Source organism: Cyprinodon tularosa, unplaced genomic scaffold (assembly GCF_016077235.1).
Source record: "Cyprinodon tularosa strain WSP-4 unplaced genomic scaffold, ASM1607723v1 ctg5, whole genome shotgun sequence".
NCBI classification, from domain to species: domain Eukaryota; kingdom Metazoa; phylum Chordata; class Actinopteri; order Cyprinodontiformes; family Cyprinodontidae; genus Cyprinodon; species Cyprinodon tularosa.
In genome coordinates this window covers 2,701,891-2,712,842 of record NW_024039229.1, presented here as the reverse complement: position 1 = coordinate 2,712,842, position 10,952 = coordinate 2,701,891, and the positions used below count along the sequence as shown (strand labels likewise).

At 35.8% G+C, this 10,952-nt stretch overlaps 1 protein-coding gene across 1 annotated transcript; it reads left to right on the top strand.

The window, feature by feature from the left end:
- The first annotated feature begins 748 nt into the window (after positions 1–748).
- On the top strand, positions 749–10,298 carry flot1a (flotillin 1a). The gene is made up of 13 exons (XM_038302866.1): positions 749–903; positions 1,345–1,408; positions 1,666–1,741; positions 2,299–2,389; positions 3,013–3,156; positions 3,238–3,357; positions 3,439–3,534; positions 3,715–3,867; positions 3,957–4,138; positions 4,487–4,532; positions 4,961–5,098; positions 6,870–7,031; positions 7,121–10,298. Exons 2-13 carry the CDS (start codon positions 1,366–1,368, stop codon positions 7,139–7,141), a joined length of 1,272 nt encoding a protein of 423 aa, XP_038158794.1. The 5' UTR covers positions 749–903; positions 1,345–1,365; the 3' UTR covers positions 7,142–10,298.
- Positions 10,299–10,952: the final 654 nt, after the last annotated feature.

Sequence of the window (10,952 nt, the reverse complement as noted above, 5' to 3'; positions counted from 1 at the left end):
AAAAGATTTCTAAAACATACAGCTTCTCCACATAGCCTTTACTTCCTTTCAGCAACACCAATCTTGGCAAATGTATCTTTCAGCGTTACAGAAAATATATAATTAATAGATAAATAATAAAAACTGGTGAGAAGATGTCAGTTACAAATATATAAGATATGGATTACATAAAAACAGAATTGTTTTTTGTTGTTTTTTATTGATAGAAGGAATATTTTAATATCACTTATACTTAATTTTTTAAGTTAATAGAGTTTTATTTGTTGCATCCAAAACTAATGAGAAACTGGTACAGAAGTAAACTTTTAACTGCACAGCAGTAGCTCTATATCACAAGGAAAATTGAAGAAAAACAATTAGACTAAGAGGTAAAGTTTTTAAGATTATACAAAATAATTGAACAATTTATTTAAAAAAAGAAACCTTTTAACTTTTAACAATCAGGTTCTTTTCACTTATTGTCCATTTTAAAAAATATCAATTATTTGTTCTATTTATTGTTTCTCTGTTATGTTGGAAAATGTCTTGTTCTGGATTAGTTACTTTACTTTACGTTATTAAATCTACTTTTATTTTTACTCTTTTAATTTTTTTAACATATTTTGAAAGCTAAATAAAGTAAATACTTTTTCCTCTTTAAAGAAAAACAGATTTAAGGAAAACAAATTAACTTGTGCTGTTTTATGAGACAAGCTTTTAGGCTGCAGTACCCCACCGTGCCACTGGATGGCGCGCGCGCAGTTGGCTGGTTGCTCTTCGGACGCTGAGCTGCAGCTTTACTCCATCATCTCTAGTAAACATTAGGTTCCAATAATATATATATCACATTTAACCAAACAATTGATTCCTGCTCAGCGATTTGATTCTTCTCTACCGAAGAAACATCATTTATTTCCACCAGCGGTAGGTTTTTATTCACATTTGCATCATTTATCGGTTCTACAGAAATCAATGGAAGAAAATAGATGGATTTGGTGGATAAATAACGCGTTAGCTGCTAAGAAATTGGTTATTATGTCAACGTTTATTCTTTTTTTACAATCTGTGGCTGTAAAGTGAGGAAAAATGTTTTTTCTTTGCACTTATTTCTGGTCTTTGTCCGCAACCTTTGCGTAAATTAGATTTCCTCCCAGTGTGTCTGTTCTGTTTCCCATCAGAGCTCCTCCCTTTGAGATGCTGCTCAGAAAACATCATCTATTAATCATTTCTGAAGCCTTTAGTGCTAAAATATTGGCTAAAACCAATGATTATCGCTGTTAATGTTATTCCAACAGCTTTTTCTTTGACATGTCTAAAGATAACCAGTTAATTTGGATTATTTTTATTATTTAATTTCTTTTTTAGTCAGAAAAAGGATCAACAGACATGTTCTACACTTGTGGTCCCAATGAAGCCATGGTGGTGTCAGGTAACACCTCTATCTATGTCTGCATGAATATTTATTACCTCTAATAGAACCGCAGCTGTCTTTTCCTTCCTGTGGGATAAATCTAATTATTTTACACATTTGACTTAAAGTGGTTTTATTGGCTCCTTTTTTTATTCAAAGTTTAATATTAGAGAACCAGAAAGGTGATAAAACTTGTGGTTTAGGATGAATCTGTTCATAAATAACCTAATATCTGTGTATATTTTTATATGATTTATAATTCTGTTTCCTCTCAGGTTTCTGCCGTTCTCCTCCGGTGATGATCCCTGGAGGCCGAGTGTTTGTCATCCCCTGCATTCAAAAGATACAGAGGTAGAAATAAACTCAGCTTTGATAAAATTCCTCATGTTAACGTGTCTTAAACTCATATTAAACATCACTGGTCTTTGCTAAAACAATTCAAACAGAAAGGATGTAAACGGTACAGAGTTTGAATGAAGCACAAAATTCAACAACTTCTAAAATAAATTGATTTTAAAGATAAAATATGGACTGATTCTCTATTAGAAGTGGTAGACCTGCCTTGTATAGGATCAATCTGTATTTATGTAATTATTAAAACATCCATCTTTATTTGAACTGTTATTATCAACCCTGTATTTCCTCCTTTAAAATGATGGTTGAAATGGATCCCATAGGCGTCTGGAGGTCTATATTTCACATTTTGTCCCATTTTATTTATCATTTACATATTTCACAATGTAATCATAAAGATCATTTTAATATTCTGTGTGGCAGCTGGTTTCTATCTCCATCTGCTAAGTGCCTGTTAGCACCAATGGCAGAAAGGAAGCGGAAATGAACAACAGTAACAGCATCCATTAGAGCCACTTCCACTCTATCAGTGTTTCCTCTGTCTGCTCCTCCAGGATTTCTCTGAACACTCTGACTCTGAATGTGAAGAGCGATAAGGTCTACACCCGCCACGGGGTGCCCATCTCTGTAACTGGGATCGCTCAGGTCAGTCAGGGGGTTTCAGACGGCGCAATGTAGCACAGTAGGTTGGTTTAGGAGGAAAAAACAGCTTTAAACCTTCTTATACACTGGAAAAAATCCAAATCTAGATAAGTCATTTTTTCTTAAAATAAGTGCATTTGTTCTTGAATTGAGGAGCTAAAAGAGACATTTTGCCAATGGAACAAGACAATTTAGATTTAAAATAAGAAAAAAAACAATTGCATTGTCTTATTTCAAGTGCATATTATCGAAATATCTTATTTTAAGAGTAAAATGCTCATTCCATTGGCAAACTATCTCATTTACGTATTCAAATCAAGGGTAAATACACTTATTTTAAGAAATTTTTACTTATTTCTAGGTCATTTTTCCAGTGTAGGTGTTTTTTTTATCAGTCATCGGAGCAATCAGTTCAATATGTTTACATCTAGTAGAGGAGTTTGTTTCTAAAAATGACCCAATATTAAGTTTTGTAATATCTTTTAAAGCAGTTAATGGAAGTTAGGATAGAAAAACAATTGCTGTTTCAAAATCTGCATCTTTAGGAGGATAAATGTCACTGTTAGCCGAGTTTCTGTTTAATGATCTACTTCCTGTTTTAATAAATGTCCAACTTTTTCCTGCAGATGAAGATCCAAGGCCAGAACAAGCAGATGCTGGCTGCAGCCTGTCAGATGTTCATGGGGAAGTCTGAGGCTGAAATCGCTCAGATCGCCCTGGAGACGCTGGAAGGACACCAGCGGGCCATCATCGCCCACCTGACTGTGGAGGTAAAGCAACCTGTTCCTCATCTAATTATTTTTTACTTAACACCTCTGCTCCTAAGATAACAATAACTTGACCTAATATAGGAGATCTACAAGGACAGGAAGAAGTTCTCAGAGCAGGTTTTTAAGGTGGCGTCCTCTGATCTGCTCAACATGGGGATCAGCGTGGTCAGCTACACCCTGAAGGACGTCCACGATGATCAGGTTTCAAACTTCTGTTTCCTTTTGACCAAATATTGAAATTTAATCAGAGGAAATCGGCATCTAAACATTTGGGATCCACAGGATTATCTGCACTCGCTGGGAAAAGCTCGAACCGCTCAGGTGCAGAAGGACGCCCGCATTGGAGAAGCTCAGAACAAGAGAGACGCAGTGATCAGGGTGAGATTACTGCACGCCTGCAGCTTCATCCTTACTGCTCAGAGTTATTATGATGGAAGATGTGATGGATGTTCTCTGCCTTCTGGTCGGCTTGTTTCTAAAGGCTGTGAACATGGTGGTCCTTTTATTCCTTCTCCCCTGTTGTTGACATCCTGTTGATTCTTCCCATCTCCCCTGCAGGAGGCTCACGCTATGCAGGTAAAGATCTCAGCTCAGTACAAGAACGAGATCGACATGGCGAAGGCCCAGCGGGACTACGAGCTGAAGAAGGCGACCTACGACATGGAAGTGAACACCAAGAAGGCCGAGTCAGAGATGGCGTATCAGCTTCAGGTGTGAAGGAGATCTGCAGCGCTTTAAAATGGAGTTTATTACATATTACATATGAATGCATGTTGATTTCCTTCTTTTCTTTGCTCCAGGTTGCGAAGACGAAGCAACGCATCGAGGAGGAGACGATGCAGGTCCAGGTGGTGGAGCGGACGCAGCAGATCATGCTGCAGGAGCAGGAGATCATCCGCAGGGAGAAGGAGCTTGAGGCCAAGGTGAAGAAACCTGCAGAGGCTGAGCGGTACCGTCTGGAGAAGCTGGCCGAGGCTCAGCGGTGAGCAGCAGCTTTATTCTAACAGAACCTGCTGGAGAGAAACGGACTTTACGGTCAGGTTTTTATCAGAGATATTGCAATATTGAAATATTGCATTTTATGCACCAAACTTCACTGTAATAACAGGAACCAAAAAAAGTCAAAGTATTTGTTTTTAAGATTGGAAAGTAATTCCCTACTGATTTTTTTTGTATCAAATCTGTCAAAAGGTTTTTTATTATTATTATTATTTGATAGATCTCACATATTGACGTGTTTATGGGCCATAAAACTGGTTTCCTCTGACTGGGAGTAATGCAGGATCTCTGAACTTGCCGCTTTGACCATTTATGCTTTTCTCGCCTCCAGTATGAAGATGATCATGGAGGCAGAGGCTGAAGCTGAGTCTATAAGGGTGAGTCACTGATCATCACTCGCTGACATCCAGCAACAGCAGGCAGATTCTTAGAAAATAATGGTACCCTTGACTTAATATTTAGTTGCACAACCTTTTGAGGCAATGACTGCAATCAAACGATTCCTGTAACCGTCAATTAGACGTTTGCTCCACTCAGAGGGTATTCTGGTTCACTCTTCATGAGCAAACTGATCCAGGTGTCTCTTCTAGATGGTCGGTTTCAGCTCCTTCTAAAGATACTCAATAGGATTTAGGTCAGGGCTCATAGAGGCCCTTTCAGAACAGCCCAATGTTTTCCTCTCAATTGTGGGATTTTCTTTCATTAAACTCAGGTTTTGTCCATTATTGATCCGTTCTTCCAGATTCAGGTGTTTTTCAGTTAAATTCTGTGTCGGTAAGTTTCTCTTTCTTGTTTACCTGTTCAGATTAAAGGTGAGGCCGAGGCGTTCGCTGTCGAGGCGAAGGGTCGTGCCGAGGCGGAGCAGATGGCGAAGAAGGCCGAGGCCTTCAGCCAGTATAAAGATGGAGCCATGGTGGACATGCTGCTGGAGAAACTGCCTCTGGTGAAACACACATTTCTTCTAAACATCTTTAAAATGATTTTAATTTAAAACATCTTGAATAGCTTATGTAGCTCTACCCAGTTATTCTTACTTTGTCTTTTTTGTTTTATTAAACAAGTGATTTCCAGACTCAGGGTTACTTCAGGTCACATATCAACAAGATGCTTTATAGAAATAAAGCTAGATTTTTCATACTTTCAAATAAAAAGTAACTAAATGATTATGGAAAGGCATATTTAAGCTATAAAGAGCTAAATGTCAGTTTTATATTGTTAAAACACTTTGCAGTACAGTGTTTTATTGGTTATCTTTTAACTCTTCACTAGAACGTTATTCTTATACATTTTTTAAGGTCCACATTTGTGTGACAATTTTTTCTATAATCTTTTGCTGCTGGAAACACCTGAATTTCCCCTTTATGGGAAAAAAAGAGATTTTCTATACTAATCTATTCTAGAACAATTCTAGAACAATATATATAGGAGCTTAAAGGGGAATGCCGTTTTTTTTTTACATTGGGTCCTTGATTTTACGTTATTACATCATGTTCTACTCTCCAATATGAGTTTTGTGTCATTTGGAGCCGTTATGGAGATATTCCGTTAGGTTATATCCAGGTAACGTCTTTCTATGGGCAACAACTTGAAGGCACAAACTAAACTGTTCATAATTTATTCTTTATGGTACGCCTGCATTCATAACATGTAGGTGAATCACTGACATCCAGACATCCGCAGTTACATTTTTTATATTTATATCTTTTAAAAACAAAGCGAAGTGTGTTTGATGTCAGCCACGCATGCGCACTGGAGTCTTAACAGGAGGCCCGGGCCACAGGCGGCTACGCTCTACCCCTTCTATTCATTCGGCGAGCTAATCTGAATCGTTCGATTCCATTTGGAGAGCGAGATCATCTGTGGTAGCAGCACTACACTGGAAAAAATCTAAATCTAGATAAGTCATCATTTCTTAAAATTTGTTCTTGAATTGAGGAGGTTAAAGACATTTTGCCAATGGAACAAGACAATTTACACTTAAAATAAGAAAACTCAATTGCATTGTCTTATTTCAAAGGCATATTATCGAATTATCTTATTGTAAGAGTAAAAGATCTCATTCCATTGCCAAACTATCTTATTTACCTACTCAAATGAAGAGTAAATACGCCTAATTTAAGACATTTTTACTTATTTCTAGATCATATTTCCAGTGTAGACATCTTCCAGGCATGTGAGGAAAACTAGCAGCAGTTCAGCGGACAGGATGAATGAACGGTAGCCGGCGCGCTGATGATGTCATACATGCGCCACTTCGTTTTTAAAAGATAAAAAATATTAAAAATCTAACTGTGGCTGTGTGGGGGACAGTTATTCGCCTACATATTCTGAATGCTGGCGTACCATAAAGAATAAATTATGAACAGTTTAGTTTGTGCCTTCAACTCGTTGCCCATAGGAAGACATTACTTAGATATAACCTAACGGAATATCTCCATAACGGCTCCAAATGACACAAAACTCATATTGGAGAGTAGAAACTGATGTAATAACGTAAAATCAAGGGCCAAATGTAAAAAAAAAAGCTGTTCCCCTTTAATGCTTTTTGGACTGCTGTAATACTCCTGTTTAATCGATATTGGAAAGTTTATTTTTTGTTTTTTTGTTTTTTAGTACTTTGGGTCAATAATTTTTTTCCATGGAAATTAGAAATATGGTTTAGAACCTCTGATGATTTTCAGTTTTAAGATGTTATGACATCTGTTCTCCACCAGATGGCAGAGGAGATCAGCAGGCCTCTGTGTGAGGCCAACAAAGTGACCATGGTGTCCAGTGGAGGAGATGTAGGAGCAGCCAAGCTGTCTGGAGAGGTTCTGGAAATCATGACTCGCCTCCCTGCAGCAGTGGAGAAACTGACCGGAGTCAACATCTCTCAGGTGACTCATTCAACCATAAGCTGCCCTCCATCCATGAAGAACTAACTTATAAGCTGTTCCCATATTTTCCTTTCTTCTCCATCATCCAGGTTACTTCTCGGACAGGCTGAAGGGAATCAAACCGATGACCTTGCTTACAGATCTGATTTCTGTCTGTCTGCATCTGTCTTGATCCCCTACTCTGATCCTCTGTAGCTCCATCCCTCCTGGTTTATCATGTTGATCATTTAGGAAACTTTTTTTCCCCCTGTATATTATGGTTAATGATGTCGAGCTTTATCTGAGATAAATGATTAAACTACTGGCATCACATTTATAGCTGATGTTTATGGTTTAAGTGGCAAATGGTGCAAACTTCCTTCACTGTGTTAAAGTCTGTAACTACCCTTTACTTTGTTAGATTACAGAATCCAGACACTTTAGTGGTCTGTTCAGGTGTTTGCAGCACTAAAAATTACTTTTTTAGTCATTTCTAGAAGAGTTTAAAGCTGTTAAACCTTTAGTTTTTATTTTTGTGGATGATTCATGGTGAAAGGAGAATGATTAATCTGTAAATGTTTAGATATTAGACTGAAAAAGAGTCAAAGAAAACTGCAGAAATCCAAAGAAGAACCTTCAGAAGGTTGATGAAGACGGTTCTAAGGTCTGTTTGCTCATAAATGGAACTTATAGAAATAAAGGGTAGCTCAGACTTTTTCACAGGGCTGTTTTACTGCTTTATTTTCAGAGGGTTATGTTTACAGCACGTCTTTTTATATGTTTACCATCTTAATATGCAATTTTTTTTCTCTCTTCTGTCAAACACTTTTATCATGATAGATTTAATCTAATTGCAGATTTTATTGTTCTTTTCTGATTAATCGATCTTTGTGATGAAGGAATACTCAACAAATGTAGCTCATTAAAGTTCTGTTTTTTTAAGATTCTTTTCTTTCTTTCATTTTCTGCCACTTGCTTGTTTTTCGGCCCCCTCTATGTGCTTAAACCAGGCCTGTGTGTGTTTACCTCTAACACTGCCCCCCCTCCCTGTCTACTGCCTTGCTGCCAAACCTTAAGTGCATCTTAGCATGGACGTCTCATACTAACATGAAAACATCCTCTTCTCAATTTCAGCTGTTTTTTTTTAATCTTTTCTCTGATGGTCAGAATTATTTATTTACTCATTTAAGTTTTTCCGAAAGTTAAACAGAAATGTTCAAGTCAGTCTGTAATCATTTGTGATCTGTTTGCTTTTTGTTCTTTATTTGTTTGAATAAGTTCCTCCAGGTTCACCGAAGCTTCAAATGAAAACTCTGCACTTTCAATCAGACTTTATACGATGCAAATATCGTATTCTCTGCAAGATTTTTCCTGCCACCAGACATTTGATGAGAAACTCTGTAATAATCAGGAACATTACCTTAATGTTTTCCTTTAATGTAGATGTTATTTGTTCAAAACCATTATTAAAGAAGCATTTTATAGTTCAGGAAATTCATTTCTCGTTTCAAAAATCAAACAGAAAAAATGAAAGGTTGTCAGAAACATCGGTACTTAAAAAACTTAAAAAAGAATCAATGCTCAAAAGCTGTTTCTGGATATAACAATAATTAGAAGTGATGTTTTAACTAAATAGGTGATTTTTGCATATTTTAGCTATATATTGTTAATTTTAGATTCCTGGATTATTTGCAGATTATTAAATAATACCCAAGACAACCTTAAAATGTTATCAAATAGTTTTATGTCGGAGTTATTTATATTTCAATTTTTTGCACTGTTATTGAACATTGATTCAGTGATTTTGAGAGTGAGAAAAAGTAAGTTACTCATATTGATAAAAAATAGTTTTAATACCTTTAATTTGTTACATTTTTCTTTAATTTATGGTATTACAGGGTTGAATATTTTCTAATATTGTTTAAAACATAATTATGGCGAAAACCCTACAAATGACTTGGAATAGGATTTATTTACTAAATGTTTGTGGTTGAGCAACAGAAATGAAAAAAAACAAATAGAAATTTGGACATGTGATTTATATTTATTTTTAAGACATTCATCAGTTTTTAACTTTTCTGCAGTTTGGTTTAACTAATCTACAGAACACAAAGGAGGAACTTCTAGTTAAGGTCAAGTTATTTTGCAGTTCTGAAACATTTGGATCCTCACAAACAAAAGATGCATTTATTAAACATATGTGATGTGGATGTTAGAGCATTGCATTGATAATTAAAGTTAACTCTGTTAAAATCACCACAGAGGTGAAGCCCAGACTCTGAATTATGAGACTAAAGTGATAAACCGGTCATGTGCTGCAGCTTAATGGGAGAAACCAACATCTCTTTAATGAGGATCTGTAAATGTTTTCAATAATTAGTTTAAATGAGTTAAATGAATAATGTGTTATTATTTAGTGCATCTACCCCTGGAAAATCCTGAAACATCACTTTAGTCATGACAGATAAGCTGACATGCCTTAAATCATAAACCTGTCTGACCGTCAGCCTCTACCTCAACTATAGAACCAGTTGCATGAAATACTAAACTATGTATGGTCATCTTTTAATGCATTCTCTAAGTTAAAACCTGTTAGCTTCTAGCTCTCTTAATTTTGCAATTTTCCTTCCTATTTATATCGTAAATTTATGTTTAAAAGAGCTGTATGCAAAATGTATTCCAAATATGTCTGCCTCTTTGTCCCTCCCCTCCAGTCCTGACGCCTCTTCTTGTTCTGTGTAAACTTTGCACTGCTGAATACACTGAAGCCAAACCAAATCAAATGGCTCTTCAACTGAATATTCTATTTCTATGTTGTCGCTTTAGTGCATGCATCAACACCTATAACACTTGAATTGAACTGTATTGTATTCTTAGAAACTATGTTTATAGCTAAAACACAGCTGGCAAGCGTCACTGTGGATTTAAAACGTTTCCTGGAAATGTTCTTTTGCTTCATGCTCACAGTTCAGTCGTATAGAAGAGGCACTATGTGAGGATTATATGTACTTTATGCAGATTATCTTTGGTACGGTGTCCATGTAGCATTGTCTGTTTCACATGTTGACTTTGGGTAACTCTACTAACTTTAAAGATAAGCTATGTGTGAGTATAAATGTAATAAATCTATACTGAGTTTATTTATGTTCTGGCTTTTTTTGTGAAAAAGATCAGATAGAATCACAATGGAAAATATTATTGCTGTTTGAGCATTTCTGGTATTTTGTGTTTTAATAAAATCTACTGTCCTGTATCCAAAACACTGAATAAATTTCTAAAGGAAACACATACGTTTTTGCATGTTTGTGGTTTATTGTTTAATTTGATTTTTTTTTTTTTTTTTTTTTTGTCTGGTTTGTACATATTTTGGTTCTTTTGTTTCATTTTCCTTGTTTTATGTTTTATAAGTCTTAGAATTATCTGCATCCCTCTATGTTTTGAACCGTATAACTATAACTCAAAACTGTCCTTTTTCAGTTGTGTTTCTGAGGATAATTGAGTTCAACATTTTACATCAAAAGTACAAAACAATGTTCTGATTCTATCAGAATGGAAAATTGACTTAGAAAATGTAATCATGTTATTTGATACATCACATATGAGCACTCAAAGATGTAAACAAAGACTAAAAGAAAAGTTGTTTTTTATAGCTTTAGAGGGACATTTCATTTTTGCTCATTTTTGCTCTGTTTTTCACAATTGCTAAAGTTGTATCACATTGAATGGAAAGTATTTATGAACATCAATTTTTGTCACAGATTTATTAAGCCTGAACAACCAGCTTGTTCTCTGGAATCAGCTGGTATTTACCACCATTTGTCTTCCCAGCCACCCAGCTTTCCTGTAACTGCTGATAAAAGTTTCCCTGTAGCATTATGTGAGGCATGGTCTCTGCTACACATTTAGTAAATAACATAAAGGAAAAACATTTTATTTTGGCTG

Excerpts from the sequence above, each read along its gene's own strand:
- flot1a (XM_038302866.1), top strand. The coding sequence starts at position 1,366 with ATGTTCTACACTTGTGGTCCCAATGAAGCCATGGTGGTGTCAG. Across the intron at positions 1,409-1,665 it reads TGAAGCCATGGTGGTGTCAG|GTTTCTGCCGTTCTCCTCCG; the intron begins GTAACACCTCTA and ends GTTTCCTCTCAG. Across the intron at positions 2,390-3,012 it reads CTGTAACTGGGATCGCTCAG|ATGAAGATCCAAGGCCAGAA; the intron begins GTCAGTCAGGGG and ends TTTTTCCTGCAG.